We start from the raw sequence: 12,533 nt of genomic DNA, 5'->3' as shown, positions 1-12,533 counted from the left end.
CTCTAAGCCTGTCTAACCCCTATTGGACCTGATTGTTTGGATTATCTGGATCTGTGACCTGTTTCTGTGCCCTGACCCTGCCTCTGGAATTTGTCTTGGGTACCCTGATTACCCAGCTCTGACCTTGTGCACATTCCTTATACACTAGCTGCTTTTCTGCCTGTCCTATGAGCTTGATCCCTGATTCCGCCCCGATCATATTTCGGATCAAGGAGATTATCACCAGAGACGTAACCTGTCACTGGAGCTTCGGCCTAACTTACAAGTCAATTCCCGGATTGTGAGAAGGTTAGGTCACTAACCTTTCATCTCTGCTCCCAGAGGTCCCTGTCGCAGACACTGTTGATTCTTCCCCAAATTACCACAGTCCACCTTTAATAAACTGTCGCTATCAGTTGTCTGGCTGTCTTTAGGTCCTCTGGTTCAATTCGTTACAGAAACAGCAAGCAAAAAGTAAAAACAATGGATTCTTTAAGGTCTCAATATTTAATGTCTCAATTAAAATTCATCGACATGAAAAATCATTTAACCATATACAAGTTTAGCTTTTTTTCATAGAATTAAGTGGAATATCTTACAAAGGCATGACAACACAGACTGTATAGCTTTAATGGACTAATACAGATTTGCTGGCAAGCACTGAAGCGTTCTCTCAAAGCAAACTTTACCTGACTCACACATTACTAATTTACAAGCATATACCAAAGTCTTTTATCATGTTTTATATTCTTTTTATACAAGATACATTTTGTACCTAAAATTGTCCGGCAAATTTGCATATTACTAGCACACTTGCAAGGAGACATGCTCTCTTGCACATACATAAGATCACCTATAAACACATTCAGTCTCATGTATATTATGCATATGTGATCATTTACATTACAACAGAGATTGTCATCTCATCACTTACGTTTTTCATGGTTTGCTTGCTGTGAACAAAGTAAATGTCAGTTCTTCAAGTCTTTCAAGTTTGCAACCACTTACCGTTACCTTAGCTTAACTGCTATGTACAATTTAAATCCAGACCAACTGACTGTATAGATATTTAAAATTTGTGAATCTTTAGAGGTATAAGTGGTATGGTAACATGACAAGGTTTCAATGTGTACATTGTATAACGTTGCTCTTGCTCCATTAAGCAAAGGAACTGGGAGAGAAGTCAATATCTACACAGACACTGATTCTAAATATGTGGATGCCTGAAGCACGCAGTCCACAAATATCAAAATGTCTCATCAGAGTCCAAACAGTTCATGCAAACTATGACACAGAGTTGACATGGCGATCAATAACACTCATTCTTAACAAGGATTTAGAAAAAGGAAGCAAGACTTTGCCATTTTCTTTCTTTTTTAGAATATTTTTTTTGTTTTCAGTTTGCATTGAAATGTAAAAAAAAACATTATGGGAATGGTGAAAGGAGAATCATGCAAAGTGACCATGTGACCATTTTGGACTTCTCCAGTAATTCAAGAGACAAAGCAATCTTGAAATAGATTACCTCCTGAGATCTTTCTTATGTTGAAAAATAATAACAGTGAACGTTTAAATTAAATGCCTTTAGTTCTTAAATAATCAATAAAACAATCACTTAAAATATAGGAACACTTCAATTAAACCACACATCAGATTTTAGGGGGGGGAAAAAAGTAGGAATTTAAGTTTGTATTGAAATCCACATAATTTTATGTATGCTATTGTTTTACAATACCCCTATTTCACTGTTGGCTATGGCAACACTGCAGCATCAAGAGGCAAAACGGGTTAAATTGTGTGTATTGTGCTTACTGTACTTGAAACAGGTGATACTTTATAGCAATTAAACTATCAAAATGTAATTACAGTGTGATGTTAAGATAATTTCAAACATATACCAGATATACACTAACTGACTACTATTTGATTTCACCTAACTAGTAATGGATAGGACACCCCTCATTTGCCTCCAAAATTCTTATAGGATAGATTCAATAATACATTTTGAACATTCCTCAGAGTTTTTGGTCTAAACTGAAATAGTTTCAAGATAGAAGCTAGAAGTCAAGTACAAAAAAAACAAAAAAACAGACTGGGACCATTTAGGTGTTACGATTTGGTGCATTTACTAAACAAAAGCTGCTATCTGAGGCTTGGTACAGTGTGACTAACAGTAGTCAGGTAGGCTTTGATATTTTACCACTGTTGAATTACTATTAATTGGCCAGTAGTGTTTTTAGAAAATATCCCTTTCCCCATTACACCAATACCAGCAGCCAATACCTGTTGCATGTGCATGATTTCATGTTGTTCACACAGATATCCTCTCAATGCTGCAGCTCAAATCTAGATACTTCAGCTAGGCATATGTTTTCCAATAACTGTCTGCATGTCTGATTCTGGAATAGTAGCCTAAACCTCCTGTTCTGTTGATTGATTGCCACTCATTGTCTACTTCTGTAGCTTACTTGCCTTAAGGTTCACCAGCTTGTGCATTCAGGCATTGCATTTCACAGACCTTGTTTGCAATGAGTAGTTACTTGAGCTACTGTTCCCTATGATCTTTGAGCACTGACTAGATTGAGAATTGAGTGTTGTCTCTCTATTTAGGTTGCAGGCACAGCTGTAGGGACATATTTCTGTTTATACTGTATCTGTTAACAATGAAACTAAAAAATCAGATTATTAGGATCCTTGCCTGCAAAATAAACCTTGATCTTATTAAATAATTTAGTCTTTGTCAAAAGTATTTAACAAAGCAAATAAGATGGTGGTAAGAGACTAAAAGATAATGAAGGTTAGCGGGGAACTTTTGCATAAATGTTGCAAGTTTCTGATTTGTGCAGTTGAATCTTCATTTGGCATAGTGAAAAAAACCCAGTTTTCTCTGACATCATGATGTATGCTCCCTTTGATATGCGATCCTTTTGATTAAAAATGCATTAGAAATACCATTCAGTCTGCCTAGACAATGGAAGATGAGGGGAAATTAGAACAAGATGGAAAAAAGTATTGGTAAATTTGCTGAAATTGGGTTTTTAGATGAGGACATTTTTTCAAACAGATATGAATAGGAGGGTATAACTTAGCTGACTGTTTAGAATTCCATTTATTTTTATAATTGAGTGAGGTGAAATTGACCTACCCTTTATCCTTGAAACATTGTTCTCTTCAGCGAACATTTAAGGGAATATCAGATAAATCTCTTTTATATTTAGATATATTATCTAAGTGAGGATAATAGGGAAAAGCACACAAACATAATTTACCTCACATCTCCCCTTTAGCATATGGCAATACATTAGGTTTAGGTTTGCTCCAAATTTGCAATATGCTACATGAAAGTGAATTTCATTAGTCATATACCTGATGAAGCTGACAACTGGCTAGTACGGTCAGCAAGGTTTCTTATTTTTGTAGCAATACATTATGCTGCACCCAATCTGTTACAAGGTAGTCTGAACTAGTTATTATAATCAGTGTAAATTTGCATGTTTGGCCAGAGATGCAATTTATAACAGTGTGAAGGATGACCTGCAGGTGGCACCTCTTAAAAAAAATCCTATGTATATTCAAATATAAAGTGCAAAAAGACACGAATATAAACAATTTAGTTAGACCTTTGATGCTGTTGAAATTCTAACAGCATGGTCTTTTTTTTTTAGCACCAGCAAAATGTAAAAACTGATCTTATAAACTCACCCACTCATAGCAACTGATGTTTGAAACGCTCGCATTAATAACACCAGAACAAAAGAAGTGTAGGAAAAGGCATTCTTTGAGCTTTTGTCACCTGTTTTCTGCCTTTGTATGTATTACCGGATTACTAACAGAATCTCTCTAAGCTTCCTAACCACAATAAGGTTCACAATGAAGATCACACATCAAAGTGATTAGGCTGAGAAATCCAAAATTGTCTCAATAGATGTCTTCGAGAAGAGTTTTTGAGCAGCAAAACTTATAAAAAGAAGAAAAACAAAACAAAAGCTATATTTCCAAAGTGTATCTGTTTTTCTCTTTTAATATCAAGGTACTTTGCGCTAATTCTGGGAGCAGATGCTGTAATCACCTTAAGGACAACATTGCGAGAAAGTGGTTTTGCAAGAGCAGGTTGTTTATGTTATTTTAAAAAATTTGTTTATTTTCTTGTCTGTGATGAAAAGTTAGAGTGCAAAATATCAATATATGAGTCTTCTATCGGCCTAGATATGCTATGCTATCCTATGTTTTGTAAATGTATCATTCTTTTTTAATCCTTCTGCAGTCCCCTGACCAAAATAGACTTCTGAAACACACTTGGGTAACAACATCCTTCACTGCCAAGGGAGTTTGTTTCACTTGACATCAAGAGCAATAATTCACTAGAACTTGAACAGAAACACCACCAACCGAGAGCTCATAATTAACATTTAGCCAGATTTAGCTCACTCATTACACAAAGTACTGCATTTGCATCTTTGCCAGGAATTGGTCTTTTAGGGCAGAGTCTGTAAGCTGGGCCCATGAAGTTCAAGGTGTATAGGTCCCCTTTTCTTATTACTGAACAGACATCAGCAAACACAAAAAATGTTTTTCTGTCATCAATCAGCTTTGGTATAGAACTACTTTTTTTTATTTATAATACAAGGATGTGATGGGTTGAGACTTTCATTTCCTTTCAAATGCATGAGCTGTTGGATTGATTCCATTTGATTGTGTCTAAACAACATCATTGTAGTTCTGTTAATTTTCAGTTATTTCATTGGTAAAACTGAGCTTGAGCTGATCAAAGTTTTTGAAATGATGCATACCTCTACACGCATGAACGTGTAACAACTGTTAAGTCTCAAGCCATCTATATCTGGGGTTGATCTGTCTCTCTGAGTTACAGCTGGTGCTCATTTAAGAAAGAACTGCTGCCACCAGTAGGAGTGTGCTGCCCAGGAGAGGAGAAGCTTGCCAGTGGAATGACCTTGACTGGGTCCTCCTTTTTACTGCTGCAGTGTCTGTCTAGGGTGTTGTAGAACTGTGGCCTGCTGAACCCTTTGTCTAGTTCATCTCTTTTGGGCACAGACCTGCCCAGAGTGTGGCGGCCATCCATGACCCCCATGCCGCCTATGTTGGCTTTTACTCCCTGAAAGCCAAAGGATGGGAGTGCTGCGGCGCTGATGGTGGTAGTAGGGGTAGAGGTGGGGCTGTTGGTTCCAGGGCTTTGGAAGTGGGCCAGGGTTGGGGGCATCCAGCAGCTGTCAGAGTGGCCCAGTATTAGACACTCCTGGGTGCAGGTCTCTGAAGCCTCAGCGAGAGCTTTCTTCAAATTAACCTCAATGGCTGCAAAAGAACAAAAACAACAAGAAGAAAAGAATATTCAGATAAAAAAAATCACAATAGAGTATATGGAAAAGGCCTTAAAGAGGAAATCATTTTTCCTATTGTGTAAAGTGCAATAAATAAAGAAGACATAGTTCATAAGTAATGAAGATAGCTAGGTTGAACAAATGTATTAAATTATTTGTAGAACAGCCTTTTGTTGTTGTGGAAAAAATATTACACCACACTGTGAAGTAAAATGTATGTTTATATGTATATTATAATAGTTTCTCAATTCAACTCTCCTTTATTTGCATAAAGTCTACCATTGCTATACACTTTTTTATCACCTGTGAACTTCAGTAATAATATTTTGTTCTTTGTGTGACAACAGTTGCTATTTTGGCCTAAACCATGATGTATGTAATGATCTTTGGAAATCTTTTTTTTTTTGGCTTCTTTTACAAATGTTCTGCAGCAACCTTTCAACAAATTTTAAAATGTTTTTGTCTTTTTCCAGCATTGGATTCTTGTGAAGAAGAGAGGCATAGGGGCTATAATTCATGACTTTCTTGATTTCATGGAAATATTTATTCTGCCATAATCAATTCCTAAGGCTATAAGTGAGTTTTTACTTTTGGAATTATTATTTCTTTTTTTTTATAATTATTTGGTTTGACTTTGGTCAATTTGGTTGACTGTTGTCAATGACTCACTAAATAGGATTATTAGATTAACTAGATTAATTCAACATCAAGATTATGATCCTGGTTATTCTAAAACACTAAAATGTTTACAAATACATCTCTATCTATTGTAATTAGTGTTTGTAAAACAATGCAATTGCAAAGTTCCTATTTATTTTATTATTTTGCACTGCTTTTTTAAAAACTGCAAATAGATAATGTATGCATTTCTTGGGTGATTACTGATTTGTTGTGTGAAATACATGCCAATAATTCCCGCAGAAATATATTTAGTTCATAAAAAGTTGATGAGTTTGCCATTTCCGCAGGGAGCAGTTTGAATCAATCGATTTAAGGCAGTCAGTACATTAAGTGAAGTCATGAATCATAATATAAAAAGAAAAAAAGTTTCAGTCTATCTGAGGTTGACCCACAAAATGTCAGCCTTTTAGTAAAATGAAAGTCAGTTATAAATGTTTCATTTCATCTTGTAATGAGAAAAACACCAGCAGAGCATTTAATTTCCATCGGTATTCCCTCGACTCTGTCTGTTTACCTACAATATGCAATGAATTCCCTGTAGCTTAATTAGAGTTTGAAAAAATATGTCTCGCTGTTTGTGTCTCAGATTGGCTGTAGTGTGTTAAATACTTAATGAACATCTTAACAAAGCACTGTTTATTTTAATCACTGTCAGTGCCTTTTTGATTTCTCTGAATCCAAAACAAATATGGTAAAACTCAGAGACCAAACACTGATAGGAATAAATTGCCTTGCTTCAGAAATATTAAACACATGGAATAGCAAAAAACAAGACAGTAAAGCAATAAAGAAAAATACGAAAAGGTAAACAAAATATATAAGGATCTATATAGGACAAACAATCTCAGCGCCTCAATCTAAGATAGATGGAACCAACATTTATGTTTCCTGCATGGGGAGAAGAAAAAACAAAACAAATGATTAAACCCATGTGCAAGGCTAAGGACTCAAAATATCTCTTCTCATTATCCCAACATTGACATCACATGTGGAATGAGTCTAGGATGAGGCCTCAGCATAGAGAGTTAGCAATAAAGGCTGTCATGGTAGATAATTAGAATGTAAAACAGTATGCACCAAGGCAACCCAGAGCCTGCAGTGTTATGTTTCCTGGGCCGTGCAAAGGAAAGAAAGGTCCTCATTCAAACATCATTCTGCTCCTCCAGGCCCCAGCTTCAAGCTGTCATGTAGAAATTATTTAGTATATTTGCATAAGTAAGAATGTTATAAATAATTAAGAAGCCTGAGACCCTGGCACAAAGTATAGACTGTTTCCTTCACACAGTTACACACACCCAATGTAGATCTTTTACACTGATTTTTTTTTTCCTTACAAAACAATTGTTCCTTACAAAACAAAAATTTTATACAAAATCTGAATCAAAATCGATTGCTATTGGGATAATATTTCATAGTGATTAAGCTTCTTGAAAGCTGGTGCAAAACCTCCTTTCTTTTAGGTTTTTGCTTCTAGGGATTGAATATCTATGTGCCAGCTTTAATTATCAGAGCAGCATCTGAAAATGAGTCGCACAGTATAACTTGTGAGGGTATATTTGGACTGCCCTGTGGAGCCAAATCTGTTCCCTCCATATTGAACTGGAGTCATGGAACCAGAGTGTATAGATCCCTTTGGCGGTAAATGTGTCACCTTTCAGAGGGTCACTAACTTCATTAAGGCAGAAAATGGATGCTGCTTTCTCATTCTTGGAGCTAGCACAATAAGGACAAGCCAAGTCTCCACCGTGAGTCTCAAAAGCAGTTTGGGGTTTCTAATAGTTTTCATTAGGGTGCTATAGGTATTATAAACATCCCAATTAACATAACATTTGAATAAACTCACAAATGTTTTTTTTTTTCACACACTTCCGTCCTTCTAAATTAAATATAACTAATCTTTACAATAAAAAGTGAGGCCATGTTTATCATATTGTCACTTCCACAATATATGACAGGTGATCTATGCCCCTCAGATTCCATGCTAAGCATCAATCTCCATTAATAGGGCACACAGTTTATGTTTAGTGTTAAATAATTTCTATAAATTCACCCACAGCTTTAGTTTATTTTACAAAAGTATTATGATTGTTATAGGTGATGGAATTTAAAGGTATGAAAGAGGATTTTTTCAGAAATTAAATATCCAGATTAATCTAAAATGAATTAATTTAAGGATGGCATTCTTGCACTTATGACAAAAAAAAAAAAAAAAAAAATACAGAAACTCCGGCTATGATGGTGCCTTCAAAACAGTAGCCTATTTTGCCTACTGTCAAAAGTGGATTGGCTAAGTGTATGTCAATCAAACATCTTGCATATGTGACACCAGTACGTTATTTAAGTTTTTTTGGCTAGCGGCCCACCAATACAACAAAGCACGAAGAAGTAGCTTTAAGTAAGCTTGTTTGCCAGGTGACAATCCAGTTACAGTAGATTCCAGAAATGAAAGCAGTATCTTACCTCCTTTAAACTGCTGGAACTAATAACAGCTTTATATCAATAACCTGATTATGTATAAAATATTTTCAAAGCTGCCTGTCCAACAGACATGAGCCAGTGTTATTTTCAAATCCACGGGGATTGTTCAGAGTGGCTGTATTTTAGCATTTGAGAGGGTACAAGGAAGACTTGAGTGATGTGGCTGACAGCTCTTGCTACTTTTGTCAGCCAAAGGTGCGCCACGTCCCCTTTGTAATGCTGCTGCCTTTGTATTCTGGGAAAACAGCTGTACCCCACGGAGCTTTCGGAAAAAATCACACATCAGTGATGCAACAGATCTGCTTGTGGTGTGAACATTATTTCCTGTGTTCCATTCAAGGAAATTTGAATGGCAGACAAGAGGGGATAATAGCAGACAAGGGATGTCATATCAGATCAGACCTACTTTGCTCATTTGTGAAGATTCCACTTTAATGAGACTTATGATGTGGTTAAAATATTTTGTTGTTACCTGTAAAATGACCTGCTAATGCTTACTTAGAAAGTCTACTCATCACTTTACTTAAGTGTATTTCAATGTATATTAATTTCCTAATTGAGTAAAAGCAGTCAGGATCAAGGATTTAAATATTTGACATGACTGATTTTTGGCTTGATTCTATGATTATATACAAGTTTGACACCTTTGTAAGCCTAAAGATCTTTTTTGGAACGTTTTGGTTAACTTGCCACAGGTAAAACATTCTGCTATAGAACTACTCATTGTACATTCTTGATCATTTTCCTTTGTGTGGCCAAGCATAATACCTGCATTAACATTGAGCATTTCATGTATATAGTCATGTATAAAGAAAGAATTATGAAAGATGAAGAATTCCTTGGTGGTGTGCAAAATATCATTAACATTTCTGTCCTTCTCAATTTTATTTGGAGTGTACATTCCTGATCCTACTTGACAACAATATAATCTGGAAACAAAGTAAAATAAGTGTTCCAATGTTTAGGTACCTGTTTCAACATAGAAAGGTATTAAAAAAAACTTTATCAGGTATTTTAAAGTAAAACATAACTGCATTTGTTATAAGCCAAGAAATCTTACATATTTTTTGATAAATTGACACCGCCAATTCGCTGGACACAAAAGTATAAACCTTTCAGATTTTTTAATTCTTCTTAGATGAGCCCCAGTGTCAAGGGTTGATGTCCACCCAGTAAAATAAAGAAAAAAAATTATTTTGGTGAGAAATGAGATAGAGTCCCATATTGAACCAATATGGAACACTGTCTCATAAAACAGTCACTTGACAGCATTTATGCAATAATTAACATTTTTTATATGTTTTAAAAGGTCATTATTGCACAAGCCACCCAAACAGATCCCATGTTGATGCTAGTTATACTGTGATGTGGTAGATCACAGTATCTCATTACTAGGGTTAATTGTGCAGTAGCAGCGTTAACTGCTTTAATTTTACATTTCATGCAGCAACATTTCAGGAAGTATTTTAAGCTTTTTTGTATGACTAATTAAATTCTTGATCACTGCCTTAACAAAAAACAGCGCTATACCATTAAATATATCACTGCTGTAGGCCGCCCAGCCAATAAGGGAGGAGCAACAAGGATCATGGTGGTCAAGCCCTCTGCAAAGCCTTGGTGGGCGTAGATTAGTTTTATTTCTGAAAAGTGGCAACCCTACCAGTATTAGAGAGGCTACTTTGAATTGAATTAATTAATTACTCAGATTAATAGCCTATGAAAAAGGAAAAGTATTTGGACACTTTTGTATCATTAAACCTGATATAGATATATGAGGTTTATTTCGGCATTAAGAGTGCGAGAGATAGTTAGGCATAGGTAAGCCTAGTTGCTGTGTTTTACCATTTTGAGCTTTCAAAATCCGAAAGACACAGAACATGCTCTATTTTGGAAATACTGAAGGTCTTTTAGTTTAAAGGGTGTTTTTTTTTTTTTTTTTGAAAGTGCACAGTGTTTTTATCATGCTAACCTTGCTAACAGTACCAATTCCTGATACTGTATACTATGCTAGTGTCTTCAAAATGTCACATTCCAAATCATTTTGTGTTTCTTTTAAAATGAGAAATCCCATTTTACACCAATTTTTGCCACCACCCTAAATATTAATAACAAGTTACCATTTCTGCTGATCCTAAATATTTCTTACAGAGAAATATAAATTAGTAAAAAGCTTTACAAATATCAGATATTAGAAAGTGGCCAGAAATCTAATGCACTTATGGAATCTAGGTATCATCCTTAACATTTGCAATACTGTACTTGAGTATTTAAGAGTTATACTTGCACTTCTAAACATTTTCACAGTCTCCAGCCCTATAGCTATAACTTTGTCTGTCTCTCTCCTTTTTACTCATACACACACTATCCACACCAACAAACACAGACAAACAGGTAAGATACATTTTAACTGCCTAACTGGACTTTCTCAGTCTAATAGTACGAGAGATATAACATGACAGTTAATGATATTAACTGACAGAGCTTGTTACATCTTGATGAGCTTCACATTAAGATCTGCACACATATCACGATTCAGCTCATTATTTCAGCATGCACAAACTCATTATTGCTAATTAAAAGGATAATTGCATGCATCTAGGACATTAGGTTCTTCAAGAGCTATCAGGAAGGTGGACTAGGTCTAAACTTTGCATGCATCGCTAAAAATGCTTTCAAAACTAAAAAAACAATAGTGTTCTGCTTAAATGTCCATATGCATTTCCATATATGATTAACTTGTTATTTAAAATCCTTTGCATCACAAGCACCCATGTTGTAAACTTTTACTTTTAATGTGCTACTTACTGAACTTTTTTACATATTGATATAAATTGGATGCAGGTGAGGATCAGGAGCCGCTGTGGCCCCAAACAGGCAGACTGAGGGGAGATCAATATTTAATTCTATGGAAGCTGAATTACACAAATAAACTAGAAACTACAGGGAAAAAGACTAACCACCCTCTTGAGGATGAACTAAAATGATAAACAGAGAGCAGAATATGCCAAGACCTTTAGGAACAATTAAAACTCAGAATTGATCAAACACTGATGAAAACTGAAGAAGCATGGAAGGATCATAACACATGTGCAAAAAACAACTATTAGTCAATATTCTAGATGTTATCATAAATTTACAAGGCTATGAAAATGAAGGAAAAAGCAAGAGCCTTAATAAATTGATGCTTTACCTTTGACTTATAGAAGTTGAACTGTTGAGTAGTGCTACACGCTAATAGAGAAAACATTGTTGCCATGACCTTATTATAAGAGCTTGTGTGATGAGGAGTCAACAGATGGAAAAATGCAGAAAGAACATTCTGAATTCTCAACTGTAGGCACTTGTGAAACTGAAGCAAAAATATAAGTGTGAGAAGTTCTTCTAAAAAGTGAAAGCGGTTTTATGATTAAACTTGTTTCTCACTTTACCTTCAACTGTATATTTTCAATAAAGAATGGGACCTTAATGAATAAAAGGACTGCCAATAAAAGACTTCAGTATTCCACTTAGTAGCAGGAAGCTGTTATCTAAAGGACAGCTGACTGTTTTATTACTGTATAATAAAATTCTGTTTACTTTGACACATAGCAAACATTGCTACTAATTAATCCAGGCATGCTGATGATTTGTTTGAATTTCTGCACGGTAAAATATTCTTGAAACTCAATAGAGACTGATTTCTTAATAATTAGATTTATATAACTTTAAAAGCTCTCCATGTATACTGTAGGACATTAATAATGATAAAGGAAGCAGCTTGAAAGTTCTTTGCTAAAATCCTTGACCTCAGCAGCAGAAATAAAAAGCTTGTATCCATGGTATTCACATTGAAAATGTATTTTTCTTTGTTTGTCTGGTTCGAACGTTGTATTAACAAAAATATAAATTGAAGATACAGTATATTCCCAGGTAATGGCTGTGTCACTGGCCAAGGGCATTTAAGAGAAATAAAAGCTTCTTAGTAACAATAAAAACATGGCTGTGTTCTGAAGGCTGAATGAGGTATGAGAAAAATGTCAGTAGTGTCGTCTCAAAGAGCTCTAATTTCTTCTCTGTAAA

General features: G+C 35.2%; 1 protein-coding gene across 7 annotated transcripts in view; it reads right to left on the bottom strand.

Moving 5' to 3' along the window:
- Positions 1 to 484: 484 nt before the first annotated feature.
- LOC107085682 (protocadherin-11 X-linked-like) overlaps positions 485 to 12,533 on the bottom strand; it is a 176,826-nt gene continuing 164,777 nt past the window's right edge. For all 7 annotated transcript variants that reach the window (XM_015376155.1, XM_015376157.1, XM_015376158.1 and 4 more), the window contains one exon: positions 485 to 5,289. In XM_015376155.1, coding sequence (XP_015231641.1) covers positions 4,844 to 5,289 — 446 coding nt within the window. In that variant the 3' untranslated portion in view covers positions 485 to 4,843. The remainder of the gene's footprint in view (positions 5,290 to 12,533) is intronic.

Source organism: Cyprinodon variegatus, unplaced genomic scaffold (assembly GCF_000732505.1).
Source record: "Cyprinodon variegatus isolate N-32 unplaced genomic scaffold, C_variegatus-1.0 Scaffold130, whole genome shotgun sequence".
NCBI classification, from domain to species: domain Eukaryota; kingdom Metazoa; phylum Chordata; class Actinopteri; order Cyprinodontiformes; family Cyprinodontidae; genus Cyprinodon; species Cyprinodon variegatus.
The sequence above is the reverse complement of the archived record's forward strand: the minus strand, read 5'-3'. Positions and strand labels throughout refer to the sequence as shown.